Genomic DNA, 17,482 nt, shown 5'->3' on the forward strand with positions numbered 1-17,482 from the left:
TTTTTTTTTTTTTTTTTTTTTTTTGAGACAAAGTCTGCTATGTAATTCAGCCTGGCTTAAAACTCATAGCAATCCCCCTGCCTCAGCCTCCCGAGTGCCGGGATTAAAGGCATGTGCCACACACCAAAAAGGATAATCAATTTAAAACAAGGAAAAATAGTAAATTATTAAAAACACTTGAATTGCTAGGTATGGTGGTGCAGGCCTGTAATACCAGGACTTGGGAGGCTGAAGGAAGAGGATTACCATGAGTTCAAGGCCAGCCCAGACTACACAGCAAGATTCTGTCTCAAGAAACAAAACAAAACAATTTTTGAATTATTGAAAAACAAATACATGCTTGACTTCTGTGATAAAACACTTGGGGAAAAAATAGGGAACCCCGCTGGTCTAATTTATGCCTCGATGCCCCACCCCATGCCTCACGCCCTCGTAGCTACGCCTTGGTGAGGGGCCCGGATCTGTGATGCTGGGAGGTGCGGCTCACTCCGAGGAGGTCAGGGGGCTGGGAGGGTCCGACTCCCCGCTCCACTCAGGCCACCCCGCCTTGGAGACAGCAGACTGCAGCCTGACTGAGGCCTCTACACACTGAGCCGGAGAAACCCTCCCTGCCTGGAGTCTGGCTGTCGGCACTGCGTCCCGGCAACGCGGAACTGACTGAGGCACTTCAGGAAACCAAGCGAACACACACAGATTATTAAGGGCGAGGAAAGCCAAACTGCGCAAGGGAGGAAATGGGCTCGGGCACCTGGCAGTGTTGGCAGCGAGGCCTGAGGAGTGGCTGTGAACAAGGGTTCTCAGCGCGGCCAAACGAGGGTCGGAGGGCAGCGCACAGGGGAACAAGTCCTCAGCTGTCACAGCAGGGACAGCAGGGCAGCATCGGGCCGGAGAAGCAGGAGACAGAGGCACCGTGTGCTACCTCTCTGCAGGTGACACGGGGAAGGGAGGCGAGGGGACACCAAAGGTCTGAGGTGGGGCCGGCGGTCTGGTACTGTCCCTGCCGTGCTTTCACTACTGTTTCGAGCTTCATTCACGCTCTACTTCAAAGAAAAATAAGTAACTGTGTGTTGTTTTGAGAGACAAGGTCTCACTATGGAGTAGGCCAGGCTGGCCTCAATCTTGCAGATTCTCCTGCCTCAGCCTCCTGAGTGCTGGAATTATAGGCAGGCACCGCCACGCCTGGATGAAAAGTAATTTTAACAGTTTGTGAGAGAAGAATCTAAACTAGGTGAGGCACAGCTTTGTTGAGATATGTGAAGGACCCTAAACAGAAATCACTCCCAAGTTAGAACACTTGAGAGGCAAAAGCCTCAGTTTTAAAAGCGACAGACACTTCTGGCTAAGTGAGACGCACGTGCAAACCCTAGTGGGGAGACTCACTCACCCAACCACGCCTGCGGCAGACGCCCTGCCCGGCGCTAGGGGCTGTGAACAACTCATGCTCCTGCTCCCTTTTCTGCTACACTGCTTCCTACCGGGCGCAGGACCGAAGCCCGTGGGACTCCAGGGGGCGCGGGGGCGGGCGGAGCTGGGCTAGCACTGCCCCCACCCTGCTCCCTCACCCTGGCAGCCGACCCACCCAGCGCCCTCCGGGGGCGCTCCCCCGGCCGAGCACCTTCCCCCAGCTGCGTCTTCCTCTCACCTGTACACGGTTCCCAGCTGGATGTAATGAAAAGCATCGATCTTCATCAACACTGCCTTTAAAATACAACCACACGCACGTGTGAACAGCGTACAGCAATCTGCAGCCCCATGTCATAAATCGTATCAGTGCTGGGTTGCCTGGCGCAGAACCACACTTTCTGAAAGCCTTGCCTGCTATTTAAAGTGATTTTTCTTTGTTTTCTACAGAGCTAGGGATCAAAGGGCCTTGCCCCAAGCCGCATCCCGGCTCACTCTGTATTTTCTGAGACAGGGTTTACTAAATGGCTAAATTGCTTGGGCTGGGATGGAACCTGTGGTCCTCCTGCCTCAGCCTCCCAGAGTTCTGGGATTGCAGGCAGGCACCACCGCACCCAGCTTAAAGTGCTTTCCGAGGAAACAGCTGGTCAGCAAAGGAAAACTAGATCTGGCAACTACTTCTTCCAGCCACAAAGTACAACTGCAAAGGAAGAGTCGTGTCCAAGAGGCACACGTCCCCCTGCTTTTCCAAGGCTCAGTCTGCGAACCCATCTAGAAAACGTGGTCATTTAGCAGCACGTCACCTCCCTGTCCGGCAAAGAAGGGCACCTGCCGTCACTCACTCCCCTCACTCACGCTGGGCCGGCGCGGGCGGGAACCTACCCGGTGCACGTCGTAGTGGAGCCCGCGAATGGCGAAGCTGGGGTCGTACTCGTACTTCCTGATTTCTGCGGGGTACTGGGAAGAAGAGAACCGGGCAGTAATGGGGCACCCAGGGAGCAGACGCACCGGGCGAGGTGGCTCGGGGCCAGAACCCAGCCCGTCCCCCACGGGGGCCATCATCTCAGGGCACAGGGCCTCATGCTGCGAGGTGCTGTCCGTCCCTCCCCACGTCCTCCCTCTGCCCCAGCTCCCAGACCTCTAGGACCCGGAACCCCACCCATGTCTCCCTAGGCCCCACCCGGCCTCTTGTCTGTGAGGAGCAGGAGCTGGATTTCCTGTTACGGGGGCACAGCCTGACCCCATCTCCCCATCACCCACGGCCCGGAGTCCACACAGGGACAGCAGGGACTCCCTGGGTCACCCACCAGGGAGGGGCCATCTGGGAGCAAAGCCCCCACCAAGGCCACCCAGCTCCCGTGTCTCCTGCCCGGTGGCCCTGCCCAGGGGACATCAGCAGTGCACGGATCCGGCCTGGGCCACCCTGCCCCTCTGTGCTGGGGTCAAAAGAGCCAACCCCAAGCCCAGGCAGGGGTCAGCCCCAGAAACAGAAGCCACAACCCAGGCTCCATCCAGACCCCAGGAAGCGCCTCCCTCCTCATGGCCAGGCGACATCTCCAGTCCCACCGGGCATAACGCACGCGGCAGGCCTTCGAGTCGAGCTGCAGGCAGCACTGATGCGAACGTCACTCTGGGGCTCATTCACCCCACACCCGCCGTGCGTGCCACGGTGTCCAGGAGGCCACTTCCAGCCATGGGTGGCTCTGAGAGTTCTCACCACGAGCGTTCTGCATCTTCGTGGACAAAGGGCCACGACCCACGCTCAGCCCCACCCCCGGGTCACGGCTCTGCTGGGAGCCGAGCCTCGAAGCGTCCTCTGCTGAGCACCGGCCTTGGCTCACCAGGTCAGACCTGCTCTGTGACTCAGTTTACCCCTCCCTGCACCAGCATGCGGCACAGCAGGCAGGGCAGCTCACTTCTCCACCGCCAAGTTATCTGAGGCACAGAGCGTAGAGCTCGCCCAGAAACACAAAGCTGTGCAGTGGCTGGGCTGGAACTTGAACCATCTGGAGTCACCCAGCCCCACATCGTCAGGCTGGACTCACACCCCCAGCCAGCTCAGAGGCTCCATGAGTTTAAAACTCACAGTACGAGCCAGGCGCAGTGGTGCACACCTGTGATCTCAGCACTCAGGAGGCCGAGGCCGGAGGATCACCACAAACAAAACCCTGAGAGGCACTTCCTACCACGAGCCGGACTAGCACTCTTTAGCACTGCCACAGCCACCAAAATCGGAGACTCACGGAAACCATCAAAGCTACAGGAGCCTTCGGGGAGAGAAAACTACTGCAACTCAAGATCATGAATGCAACCCTGGAGCGAAAAGGGCACAGGGTCCGAGCGGTAAGTCAGGAGAGCGTGTGGGACGATGCCGTGCTGACCCTTTCCTGTGACCCAGGTGCACAGCGCTGCCAACACCAGCATCAGGAGGAGCCGGGCCTGGGGGGCAGTGCAGGAACTCCCGTCAGCTCTGCAGCTTTGCCAGAGCCTTGAACGATCTTTGTTCGTCTGTTTTGATTGAGACAGGGTCTTGCTGCATAGTCCAGCCTGGACTGGAGTCCATGATAATCCTCCTGCCTCAGCCTCCCAAGTGCTGGGATTACAGGTGTGTGCCACCACGCCCGGCCTCAGCCTTGGACAATCTACAGCTGACCGTGTGTTTTACAGGGGTGGGAGGGTCAAGCTTTGAGGTGACAAGCAGGTGACCACAGGTGCCCAGCGCCGAGTGCCTGAAGCTCGGGAGAGGAAGCCCAAGCCCAACAGGCAGCTCCTCTCCCCTCCTGGTGGACGGGTGAAGTGAAAGTATAGATTGTTATGCAGTTACAACCCGATATATTTGAATTGCTATTTTAATCAAAATTTGTTCTGGTTTTTTAAAAGGGTAATTATAAAGAGCTGGGACTTCTGATGTGTGCTTTTTGGAAAGACTCTAAATTGCAGACTTCCTGTTCTGTGACTGTGTCTCAGAAACAAATGTCTCTCCGTTCCACAGGCACACGAAACACACTGTACTTGGCAGGAAGAATGGAACCCAACCCGATGCTTCTTGGAAGGATTATTTCGTTTAATGAGAGCAAGAGAAAAATCTGCATAACCATGATCAGCCCCGTGGATTCGCCCAACAGAACTGGGATCTAACAATTCCTTCAGCCAGGCTCAAATGGACGCAAACAGAACTTGGTGCTCTCCACTCCACAAGCTTCTCAGTCGTGCCTCCGCCTGTTATATCCGTCTCTTCCATCTCTCCCGCCCCCGAATTTCATAAATGCTTTATGCTCATAAGTGTTTTATATGCTCATGAATATTTTATCTTCATCTGAACAAACACCCACAGGGTAGGAAAGTGTTATTAGCTGAGCGTAAGCAGGCCGGTCAGGGTCCAAGTCCTCTGCCCACCGGCCTCTGGCTGAGGCTGCTTCCTCACAGGTAAAGCAGGGCAGGCGCCGTGCAGTTAGGAACGACCATCAAGGGCCGGGGATTGAGCTCAGCGGTTCGGTGGCCTGAGTTCAATCCCTGGTACCAAAAAGAAAAAAGAAACGATCATCGCAACAGGCAACACTGGGCTGAGGAAAGCACTTGCTGGACCCATTACACAGGGGTACTGAGGACCAGAGAACCTGGGAGGCTCCATCGAGATGACGTGGGAAGGGACGGACCGGGCAGGGTTTGCCCCACGTCGGCTCCCGAACCACACTTCCCACCTGGGCAAGCAGAGCACGGGGCTGTGGGGCAGCGGCCTGACCTCAGAGGCCACATCCACATCACAGAAAATGCCGTGGCCCAGTGCATGGCGGCAGCAGGGAGGCCAGGGAGACGCCCCGGTGTCTCTTCCTCGGCGGCAGGAGAACAGGCCGTTTTTGCCAACTGCCATTTCTGCATTTGGGATCTAGAAAACAGAGTTGCTCAAACCTCAGGACAGACAAAAGTGGAGGGTCAGGGCTGGGCGCGGTAGGCACACATGTGATCACAGCCAGTTCGGAGACTGAGGCAGGAGGAGCACACGTTCAGGCTCAGCCGGGCATCACAGCAAGATCCCGTCTTCAAAAAAAAAAAGCCGAGGATCAGAAAACATCCTGAATCAAATGGTCAGGATCTGAAACTCACGGAAACAGGCTGCACTGATAAAAGCACAGCGTCCAGAACCAGGGAGGCCCCTCCCTTGGGTCTCAGCTCCAAGGAACAGGGGGCTCAGGGCTACCCGGAAGAGACGACAGACCAGACCACAGGAGGGCGGGCGGCCAGGGCGGGGAGAGGACCGGAGCCACCGGGCGAGTACCACACCCCCACCTCGGCAGGGTCCCCATGCTCTGCGCCGTGCCCCCAGCTCCCTCGCAGCAACAGCCACTCCGACCCACTTCTGCACACCCCAACTCCCCGGCCGACCAGGCCCCCGGCTGCTGGTCTCCATGGTAACACCGGCACCCACCAGGGTCGCCCTGCTGCTTCCACTCCCAGCCTGGCTCCAAGTGGGCCCGAGTCAAGATGGAGAAAACAGGAAAGGGAGCGAGGGGAAGCTGGACAAAGGAGGCGGCGCTGGAGATGGCAGTGCGGCTGCCCTGAGTGCCTGGGCCGCTCCAGCAAAGACGCGCAGGGCTTTCCCTTCCTCGTTAAAAACTCAACGATGCTCGGCCCAGGAAGACACTGAAATGGCTCTGTGAGAGCGAGCGAGCCGGGCAGCCCTGGTGGAGGTGTCTCAGCCTGGGTGGGGCCCTGGCCAGAAGTCACAAGCTGTCGCGAGCCTGGCCCAGCTCTGCTGCTGCCCCCGCCCCCGCAGTGTGCACCTCGGGGCACTGTTTTGCCCGAGAGATAAATTTAAGAGAATAAAAGACAAAAAAGGCCAAGATCTTTTCAAACAACAATTCCAGATGAGTGTCCCTTGGAAATCTGCAATGAAACCAGACCCATCCACCCAGCGGCGATTTTCTAAATGGCTTCTCCGAGCCAGCGTGGGGCGCAGCCAGGCCAGGCTGCATGTTCTGTACACATCGACAGGAGAAGGGAGCGAAGCCCGTGGAGGCCCTGACCCTACCCGGTGCTCGTTGATGAGCAGGTCCCGGGCCGCGTTGAAGATCAGCGTGTGCAGGTGCTTTGAGTAGAACACCAGCGTGTAATCGTAGTCGAAGCCGTAGATCTCGATGTCCGAGAGGCTCATCTCATTGTTGGAGAAAATGGCGTCTGGGTTCAGCAGGTTGCTCATAAGCGAAGGAACCAGTTCTAGGAGGAGAGAAAACACTGCATTTGGAACATCATAAGTACGGGTCGGTGCGGTTTCTCAACTAAACGAGTAAAGCCAGGGCCCAAGAGCCGTGTGCTTCTCCTGGTAAACTGCTCGCAGCAGGGGTCACTCTCGCAGGGCACAAGCCACAAGCTGCATCCACATGCACGGTCCACCGCAGACAGATCCACAGGGACAGGGAGACGGGCTAGGAGGGCAGCGAGTTTCTCCAGGGTGGGGGGTGACAAAGACTCTTTTTTTTCTTTCTTTTTATTGAGTTTATTGGTACATTTTAGGTATACAGTACAGTTACATTCATTATTGGGATTTTTTTTTTCAGCTTTAATTGACACTGTGGTGATGGCGAGGAGAGAACCTCCTGTGAACACACTCAAAACCACCCGGCGTCTGCGAGTGGGTGCACCGCCCTCGCTAAGTCCATCTGAATGAAACTGTCACTGGAAGTCTCTGTATCAACGTCACAAAATCTGCTCCAGTTAAAAAATGCACCCTAAGACAGATCTTTTGCATAAAGAAGGAGACCAAGACGCGAGGAGGAAGGGAACTGGATTTTTCCAAAAGGGAGCTGGAGAGTGTCCGTGAGGACCATGATGATCACTGCGGACTGTGAACAAGCACAGAAAAGGGGGCATGGGGCCAAGAGAAGGGAGGGAGGGACAGAAAAGGAACGGAGATGCGCTGTGCACGTGAGCCAACTCCTTCGGGCGAACGTAATCATTCCGCACTGCAAGTGTGCATTAACAAAAAATGCGTTCCAGTTACAGATTTTAGAAGATAAAATAATGCCACTTAAATATGTCACCACCCAGGAAAAAACAACTACTACTAAACTATGTATTTTCTACCAACACCTTTATGCAGTTTACATAGTTGTCCTCACACACACGGGTCTGTATGATGCCCTCTCATTTAATAGTCAAGGTAACCCTGTGCTCCTATTCTCACAGACTTTCTGAGAGTACCAACGTGAAGCTGTTACCCAGGACTGTGGTACAGCACTGTTACAGTTCACATGCAACGAGTCCCCGAGGCTTGTGTGCCCACAGTGGGCTTTTCAGAGGCAACTGCACCACGGAGCTACCCAAACCCACTGAGGGACTCACAGGTGGGCGCTCCGGACACGAGCCTGGTTAGACGTGGGTCTGAGGGGTGATGCGAAGGGCGGGTCCTGTCCCTGCTCATCCTCTCTGCTTCGTGAGGGCCACAGGCTGAGCAGCCTTCTCCGTCACACCCTTCTGCCGTGACACTTCTGCCTTGGCACCTGCCAGCCGTGGACTGAGCTCTCAGAAACCACGAGCCACATAAACCTCTCCACCTGTAAGCTGTGAGTCCCGGGTGTTCTGTCCCAGTGACTAACAAACTGCCATGCCGGAATAAACCTAATTATTCTATGGTACACACTGAGGTTTTTCCCACTTAATGAAAAGATGGGTAACCCTGTGTACCTGTCCTTGCCAGCTTTTCAGATTATTTCCTTCAGCTTGTTTACTAAACCATCAGGGTCCACTGGATCCTATGTAAGCTCTGAGTTTCTTTTTGTAACTGTTCTATTTGTAGGGACTGCTATTTCACGACTCATATTCCTTCCCAGAGGTTTTCCAAAAATTCCCCCTACCTTACTATTTCCATGAGTTCAGTGGATGCTGTTAAACATCTAAGATGCAGGGCTGAGGGTGTCGCTCAGAGGCAGAGCGCGTGCATAGCAAGCGAAGGGCCTGGGTTCAATTCCCAGCAGAGAAAAAAAATCTAAGATGCAACTGAGAATGTTAGGATCTTATTTTCCAATGTATCGGAATATTCGATTTTTATCATCCTAGGAATTAACTCATCCTACCCATCAACTACTGCCACTGTGACTTTTTAAAGACTAAGAAAGCAGGAGCACGACAGGAGACGCGAAGAGGCTGCCACAGTGTGACCACTCAGCCCCGCCAGTGGCGCCGCTCTGGAGAAGCCGCAGAAGCACAGAAGACGCCATCACTGCAGCTGCTCGCTGCCTCCGCAGAACGTGGCGGTGGTGGGCACCTGCTCACGTCCCACCAGAGGGACCGCAGTAAAAGCAGCAGCAAGACCACAGAGGAAGACAAGTCAGTTAGAGAAGCCACTGAGACGACCTGAGAAGAGCCGTCCTCCGGTCGGGAGATGACAGGAAGGGCCCAGCACAAGGGGCTCCTGCAACTGCGTGGAAGGAAACACAATGTTCTCATGCAGGCAGTCACTGCACAGGCGGACTCTTAAGGGGAAGAACCTCATGCATTACTCTTGTGACAAAACACAGACTGCCCTGTTCTGCTGTAAGGATATATGTAAGGTTATATTCTTTCATCTTTTGCAGTCTGTGCATCAAGATTTGCTTGAAATAAATCATAAGTAGAAACATCCTGAAGGCGACTAACTTGGCAGGGGCAGGGCCAGCAGAACTAATATGCAGGCAAAAATCAACCCGTGTTTACACTGCTCCAGGCTACAAAGTGCACCACCTGCCTCTTTCAGAATAGCTGGCATCTGGGAGTTTTGTTTTGCTTTTCTTACAGTACTGAGGATTAAACTCGGGGCTTTGCACTGAGCTACATCCTCAACTTTTTTTTACTTCTTTTTTTGAGACAGGGTCTCGCTAGTCACTAAATTGCCCAGGTCAGGCTGGAGCTAGAGATCCTCCTGCCTCAGCCTCCAGGTTAGCTGAGACATGAAGTGCATACCCCTGTGCCCAGCAAACAGCTATTTAAAAAGCACCTACTGTGTACAGAGACGTCACATTACCTCATTTAATTCCCTCAACAACCTTGGTGGCAGTGTCACTCTACTCCATATTCAAGCACACAGGGAGCACAAAAATGACACAAATTGCTGAAAGGTAACACAGCCACGAAAGGGCAAGACTGGAGCCTGGACCTGGGAGATTCAGCCCCAGAGGCTGTGCTCCTCTTAACTCCCTTCTGCAGAATCATAGGAATCTCCCCTGCATTTTTTTTCCCCCTAAAATGAAATGGAGCCTGGTGTAGTGGTGCACACCTGCAAATCCAGCACGCAGGAGGCTGAGACAGGAGGGCTGCTGCAAGTTCAAGGCCAGCCTGGACTACACACGGATACCCTGTCTCAATCAGTCATGGAGCCAGCCCATCATGTCTGAGCCCCTTTTCTTCTGCTCCCTTCGGTCTGTGAAGAGCCACAGTATGCACTTCCGCTCTCAGGAGTCACCGGGAGGTGCAGCTGTCGAACAGACAGCCCCAGTCAGGTCCCCAGCAGAAACAACAACCTTGGTTTGTTGTTTCTTGCTTTTCTTGTGCAGACAACACCAACCTGAAGACAGTAAACAATAACATTTAAGAAACTTGAGGCCAACCAGGAAGAACCAGTCCCAGGGAAGGGACGGCCTGGCCCCAGCCCCTCCACATCTGACACCAAATATCTTCTCCTGGCTGTCAGGTTACTTTCTGCATGGGACCTCGCAGCCTGGTCCCGATGACGGCATCGCTCGCTGAGTGACCCAAGCTCTGCTTTCACAGATGACCTTTGCGAGGGAAGCCCCGGCAGCCGCTCCAACAGAAGTTTATATTTAGAAACAAACGGCGCTGGCCAGAAAGTCTACTTCTTCCTGCCTTTCTACTGAGGGGAAGGCTGTGCAGAGCCTCAAGGAAAATCCCTGGCATCCCCGGGGCATGGCGCAGCCCCAGGCACCGCAGGCACACAAAGGCCACCTCCTGAGTGTCCTAGGATGGAGGCTGACTTCATGGCCCTCCAGAGAGGAAACAGGAAGGGAGCCCCAGAAACCACGACCGAAAAGAGGTCAGCAAACGTGAGTGCGTGCAAGGAGGAAGGAAAGCCACACGCCAGGCACAGAGGAGGGGTCCAAACCTCAGAGGAGGATGAAGCCTGGGCCTGGCATCAGTCCTGTGCTTCCGCAGAGAAGGGGCGGGAGCCGGCTGAGAGCAGAGAGCTCCTTGTGTGCACAGGGAGGGCGAAGGCAGAATGGAGGTCGGGGCGAAGGAAGGGAGCCAGTTCTGGCCAGAACACAGGGCCAGAAGCCACCTGGAGCCAGGCCAGTGCCTCAGGGACACCGGGCACCCTCCCACAGCACGGTGGGAAATGCGCAGACTCTCTGGTGTAGCTGAACTTTGGAGACATTAACTGGTTGGCTGGTTGGTTGGTTTGTTTGTTTGTTTGAGACAGGGTCTCACTAGGTGGTTGAGGCTGACCTAGACCTGTTGTCAATCCTCCTGCCTCAGCCTCCTGAGTCCTGGAATCATATGCATACACCACCAGGCCCGGCTGGAGATTTCTTTTATTGTGGCAAAACGTGTAATATGAATTTACCATCCCCAGTATTTCCAACATTCAGTGACACTAAGTACATTCACACTCTAGCGCTACCACAGAGGTGGGATCACACCACATCTGTCCTTAGGCATCCGTGGTGAAGCACAGGTCAGCATTCCCCCCTTTTTAGAGGCTGTGTAATATTCCACATGTGAATACGCCACAGCCAGCAACGGTTCTCGGGTTGCTTCCACCTTGGCCACCTGAGCAGCACTGCTGTGAGCACGGCTGTGTGTTCAAGTCTCTGCTTTCGGTCCTCCTGGTCACACTCTCAGAATGGAGCTGCTGAGTCACACAGTGACCCTATTTTTAATTTTTTAAGGAACTGCCACACTGTCTTTCACAGCAGCTGCACCAATTTGATTTGCTTTTTAAAGATCACCTCACAAGGCCATTCCATGCCTAAATCCTCTGTCAGCGACCGGCATGGAGCTCTGGCGTCTCCCCCAGCTGAGGAAACACTTCGCCCGTGAAGGCCGCGGAGTGGCAGGCCCCTAACGCAGGTCTGTCCCCCAGCAGGGGCCTGAGTCAAACGGAGGGGACGCTCCCAAGGCTCGGCTGTCCTTGGCCCCTGGGCACAGCCAGGCGGAGGAGAACAGGAGGAAGGGGCAGGCCTCCCTCTGCCGCCCAGCCCAGGCACTCGCAAGAGGGCGGAAGCGACAGGCATCACTTCCAAAGCAGGCGTGCTCAGTGACAGGGACAGTGCTGCGAGGGGACTGCAGTGGTGCAGCTGCTGAGCACCCCGCAGCACAGCCCAGCCTAACCTTACTCCACCTCCACGATCCCTTGGGAACTCTTCCCCTACCCAGCTCTCAGCCTGGGGGTCCCAGTGGGTCCCCCACTCTCAGGGGATAGCGTGTGACTGCCCTGGGGTGGCCTGGGACCCCTCCAGCAACAGGCGGGGCTCTGTTCCTGGGGCAAAGGTGACCCAGGTCCATCAAGTGGTCTCCAACCCGTAGAGAATTTCCACACAGCTCTCCGCTGCCAGCTCAGACCCAGGGTGTGGCTCCCTACTAGGAACCCCAAGGGGTCCAGGGACGGGGAGCCCCAGGACAGAGCCATCCCGCCGTGAACACAACCTCTGAAGATCTCGTTAACCCGGCCCATGCAATTTCTTCTTTAGATATTTTTTCTTGTTTTTGCTTAAATTAAACCTATTTGAGATGGAATTTCCATTGCTTACAACCAACAGAATCCTAATAAAAAGTTCTGGAGTTTTTTGTTTCTTACACAGGGTCTCACTGTGTAGTTCAGGCTGTCCTTAACTTGAACTCACTATGTAGCTCTGGCTGGCCTCAAACTCGAGGTGATCCTTCTGCCTCAGCTTCCCAAGTGCTGAGGTTATACGGGTGCACCATGACACTTAGCTAAAACGTTCATTTTAAGGAAACCAGAAATGCTTAGTGACTACAAATCTTAACTTTTTCACCTGGCATCACGGCACTCCCCATTTGTACTGGGCCCCATCTCTGCCGCATTCAGCTCTCCTCCCATGGCCAGCTTCCCACAGGGTGGGTGGTGGCTGCCCAGAGCTCTCCGGGGTGGGCCCGGGGCCACTTTTCCAAGAGCACAGCCAGCTACGGGAAGGACAGAGCAGGGTTCTGCCTCCCTGCAATCCGCAAAGCAAACACTGTGGAAATCAAAGAGCTAAAAACATTTTAACATTCAGAGGTAGAAAAATACACAATTACTATTTATTTCACCCCTGAATAGAGCATAACTTCAAAGTTTTTCTAAAAGCAAGAAAATAAATCATTAAGGAAAGTGTTTGCAGATTTACACGTAAATTTTTAAAGCACTTATGTATCCAAAAATATCAAAAGCAGTAATTTGGAGGAAGGAGCTGTAGGAGACCAAAAGTTAAAGGACAAACAGCTACAAAGGTTTACCATCCTTAATATTTTTTAAATCCATATTTTAAAATTCTAGTTATCAAAACACAGCAAAGTAAAGCAACCCAACACGGTTCTCACAGCTCCTCAAAGGTGGACCTGCAAAGAGTCGCTGCCTTTTTTACGTTTTTCTACAATATATGTGTTACTCGGCTAAGAAACCAAAGACATCCTCCTCTCAGACTGCAGCGGGGTCTCCATTGCTCGGTGGGGCTGGCAGCTGCGGGCCTTGTCCGGGGTCCTTGCTCTTTGTAAGGGGAGCGGGGTGGCGCTTGAAGGACCTGGCGCCTCGCTGCTGGCCGCTGAGCTCTCCGGGAACACCCTGCCAACAGGCCCAAGAGTCCTTTTAAATATTCATACCCTGTGGCCCAGTTGTTCTCTTTCTAGGAACCTGTGCTGAGGAAATCGGAGGTGTGGACCGAAACACAGGAGAACTGATTTTGTTACAGTGGTTTTTTTTGTTTTGTTTTGTATGGTTTTGGTTTTGGTTTTTTGAGACAGGGTCTCACCATGTAGTTGAGACTGACCTGGAACTCACTGTGTAGCCCAGGCTGGTGTCGAACTCACAGCCATCCTCCTGCCTCGGCCCTAGAGTGCTGGGATTACAGGCCCAGCTTTGTTACAGTGTTATTAAGAAAGCATTTTGAAAACTGGGGAGAAACACACTCACCTCAGAGCCAAAAACGTCTTTACAAGAATGTGACCAAACAGAAAAGCTGAGATGGGCCTGAAAACCACAGCCCAGAAACAGGACGGTGACATTCCTCCTATGTGGCATCAAGATTCATATCCATTAGGTGTGGCTATATTTAAGTCGCTTGGCTATGCTTATTACATTTGGTATATGCCCTAGATTCCAAGCTGCTGTCCTTTGAATAAGGAAAAGCAAAAGAATTCATAGATGAGAAGGCCCTGAAGAAGAAACAAAAAGGGGAGAAAGAAGGACTTTGGGGGCTTGGAGCATAACTTTTTCCTAGAAAGCAATGCGTGGTGGCACACGCCTATAATCCCAGCACTCGGGAGGCTGAGGCAGGAGGATCATTGGGAGCTGGGGGCCAGCCCGAACTACATAATGAGATCCTGTGTTACAAAACAAACAAACAAAAAAGAAACTTATCTTTGGGAGGGTGGTCTGGCAGCCAGAGTGGGCACAGGCTGAAGTCAGTTCTACTACTAATGGTTGTCTGAAAAATGTGAATTTGTTATCATTCTTAGGAGAACTAGAACAATCTGAACACGATGCAAGTTTCACATGGATGTTTTAGTGCTGCTGTGTTTTGTGCAACAAACGTTACTGGACATGGCTGTGTCTACTTAATGGCTTCTCTGCTACTAATTCGTTACAGAAAGGGAAGCAATTCCGTAGAAGGCTTGACAGTGAAGGGAGGTTGAGGCTGAGACACGCGCAGTCCCAGGGAATCTGCCCCCTTAGATCGCAGAGATTTCAATGCATCTATTTTAGGCAGAAGCTGTATCTCCAGGAGCTGTTGTTCCAATCACCACTGGGTTAGAAATCATTTTCAGAGCAGGAGACTGAGAAGCTTTCACGGGAAAGAGAAGTGCTGCGAGCTCTCTGCGATCCATTCCAGCGCACGGTGGGGTGGCGCAGTAAGCAACCATTTACTGGGCTTTTCAAAGTAGCTAGAAGAAAGGGCTGTAAATGCTCTTACCACAAAATAAAAGATAAATATGTGAGGAACCAGACTGCCCTGATCTGAGCACACACTTCGCAGATGTGTATCGAAGTATCACACTGTATCCGGTATGCACGGCTGTGTAAATTCAAACTAAACTAAAAGCTGGGGAGTGAGGAGCCCGAAGGTACAGAGCTTGCCCAAAACACAAGGCCCTTGATCCAACCTTTAGCACTGCCAGAAAAGTGAAAACCAAAATGCTTTATGAGAAAAACCAAGTTTACACCCGCAGCTGTCCAATCAGAGATGCCAAGAAGAAACCCAGGCTACTCTGACAATGACGGGGGACCACTGACGGGGTCCCTGCCCGGCCAGCACACCCGGCCCTTGGAGACCCAAGGGCTCCACCTGTAAACACGCACACGGGTTCCCTGGGACTCTGCCCCTCAGCTCGAAGCTTGGGTCTGGGGTGCACCTGACTCCCCACTGCCCCCTGTCAGGGCTGGGGCTCTTGGGGGGGTCCCAGCCTCAAGCCAAGCTAAACCAGAATCCTCCCCTTACGTTCTGAGTAAGCGCTCGGAACACCGCACCCCTTTAGTCCAGCCATACTTCCCCACTGCCCGGCCTACCCCAAGACTGCTGACCTGGGGTCAGGTTCACTCCCACTGCCTCGAATTTAAATAAACGGGATTATTATAGACAGGCAAGTTAGACAGAAGATAGCTGGACGCCCAGGCCTTGTCAGCTAAGCAGCAGCCCGAGGGCAAGAGCTGGCGGGAAGCAGGACCGCGGCGTCCAGGGTGTGATGAGAAAGACCGTGGACACCACTGCAACAGCCCTGCTCCCACCCAGCAGGAGGGCGGTTCCCTTCTCGCCCTGTCCTGCTGAAGACCCCTTGTGCAGGACAGCGGCCAAGAGGCCCCTGCAGATGCTGGCTCCGCACCTCGAGCCCTGCCGCAGTCTAAGTGAGCTTAGGTGGCTCTGCTGACTGACCTTAGTCCCACTCAGAGAGGCCCTGAGCTCCAGTCATTGTTTTGGTATAAACACTGCTAGACAGAGTCCCTGTGGCCACCCACTTCCGGGTCCCCTGTCGACTATCAGGACCTGTTTCTCCCTCCTTCATGGACACTCCCACTGTCTCCCTCCTGTCCTCCAATTCACTCTCGGGCTTGGTGAGACCCTGACCCGGCTCACAGGGTCACACAGGACGGACTGCTCTGTAAAACTGGTTTTCCCACCCACTCGATCACGGAGTTTTCTCCGGACACCTTTCCCAGACCTAGCGGGTGCCGGACACTGTACGGGCAACACGAGGGGTGATGAATCGGCCACCGCACACAGGCTAGGTCACGGGTGACACCACGGTGGGCAGGGCGAGCAGGAAGCTCCCCGGGGATCTGGGCGGTGAGCCAGGGAGGGCAACTCCAAGGCCATTTCACTGCCCTCGCTAATCTAAAGAAACGTTCATTTTCCATTAGTGTCTATATTCTGCATCATCCAGGGAAAAGCAATCACGACAGAGAATTACTCATCTGAAAAACTAGCAGCGCACATGACATTTATACGACTCCCACCAAGAGTGGAAATTATACCTTATTTCCCTGTAAAGTGATCGCTGTAATTCTTACCACTCGGTACAAGTCCATTATGCTTCCTAAAGTTCCAGAAATAAAACTCCATCCGGTTGCACTTGAAGTAAGATGAACTATAGTAATGGTTTAATGACAACCTAATCTTATGTTGTTTTATGAAAAACAAACAACTGCTCCCAGGAAAAGTACATTTCCCTTCATGGGAAAAATTTCTTAGAAAAAGAAAATTGAGCTATATCAAAAGATCAAATAAATGCCAGGCAAACTATCAAGAAGTTTTCCTTACAGAGGAAACAGAAAACGAAACACTGTAATGCCTTCCCTATGCCACACACTGGTGCCTTGTCCTTGATCTCGATCGCTGAATTAATGCCACAGAAACTCCTCAGTGGGGAGCACCCCAGCCAGTCAGTAGCACAAAGTTACTACTCAAAAATATTGTTTAGGGGTCAGGGATTTAGCTCCAGTGGCACCACACCTGCCTCAAAAGTGCAAGGTCCTGAGTTCGATCCCTGGTACTGCAAAAAACAAAAAACACACATTGACTAAATAGAAGGGTTTCCTATGCTCATGTTCTGATATTCTCGGTGTTTCCTATGCCACTTTTCCAACCCAAGACAGAGCAAAAGAAGTATCCCAATCTCCTGGGAGACATGCACCTCTAAATATAAATTTAAAATGTATTCAATTGCATTCAACTGTCCCAACCCGACCAACTCAGCAGGAATGGCTCCTCACCACCCCAGGGAGCTAAATTAAGGGCCTGAGTAGAAAATGTTCCTTAAAACCCCAGCCTGACCAACCTGCTAGCCTCTTTGACCCTGCACTATCTTAACTATAACACGCAGGGTGTAAATTTGAAAACACAAAGTCTGCTCATCTCCTTGAAGCCCTTGCTCTGCTACGTCAGGCACAGCGAGGGTTACAGGAAATGGTCCGGGGTCAACTGGCTGTGTGCACACTTTTACCATCGGGAAATTATAAAGTTGTTCTTGGAATGTCTGTGCCTTCGTTTTCTCTTCTGTAATATATACTACGTCACTGTAGGAAGGACGCCAGGATTCAGCTGACCACAAACATGACCAGCATTTGCCCAGGACTGACCAAAGGCTCTGAACGTCCCCCTCAGTGACAAGCCACCCGCTCCCCTCCAGGCCTGGCAGTGGAGCACACAGGCTCCCCGTGGTCCGGGACAAGTGGCCGGCCGCCAAGGGACACTGACAAACTTGACAGCATGTCACGGAGCCAAAGGGAAGCCACAGTGCTGACAGACGCCCGCCATTGGTGGGATGGAATGTCACCGCCACCCAGCTATGCAAACAGCGCTGGCAGCCTTGGGATCACATGACAACCCAGGCGGGCACCAGATGGCCGCTGAGGAGGGCCGGGACAAAGGGGCTGCACCTTCCA

The 17,482-nt window shown here is 53.2% G+C and overlaps 1 protein-coding gene across 1 annotated transcript in view; it reads right to left on the reverse strand.

The window, feature by feature from the left end:
- Window positions 1-16,175, reverse strand: part of Nt5dc3 (5'-nucleotidase domain containing 3) — a gene marked incomplete at its 3' end in the record, with an annotated part of 29,981 nt that extends 13,806 nt beyond the window's left edge. Inside the window, exons 1-4 of the mRNA XM_033763503.1 lie at window positions 16,109-16,175; window positions 6,431-6,615; window positions 2,284-2,358; window positions 1,643-1,698 (exon numbers count right to left, since the gene is read on the reverse strand). Coding sequence (XP_033619394.1) covers window positions 1,643-1,698; window positions 2,284-2,358; window positions 6,431-6,615; window positions 16,109-16,160 — 368 coding nt within the window. The remainder of the gene's footprint in view (window positions 1-1,642; window positions 1,699-2,283; window positions 2,359-6,430; window positions 6,616-16,108) is intronic.
- Between the last annotated feature and the right edge of the window lie 1,307 nt (window positions 16,176-17,482).

The sequence above is a fragment of the Fukomys damarensis genome, unplaced genomic scaffold, assembly GCF_012274545.1.
Source record: "Fukomys damarensis isolate Sample0158 unplaced genomic scaffold, DMR_v1.0_HiC HiC_scaffold_15, whole genome shotgun sequence".
NCBI lineage: Eukaryota > Metazoa > Chordata > Mammalia > Rodentia > Bathyergidae > Fukomys > Fukomys damarensis.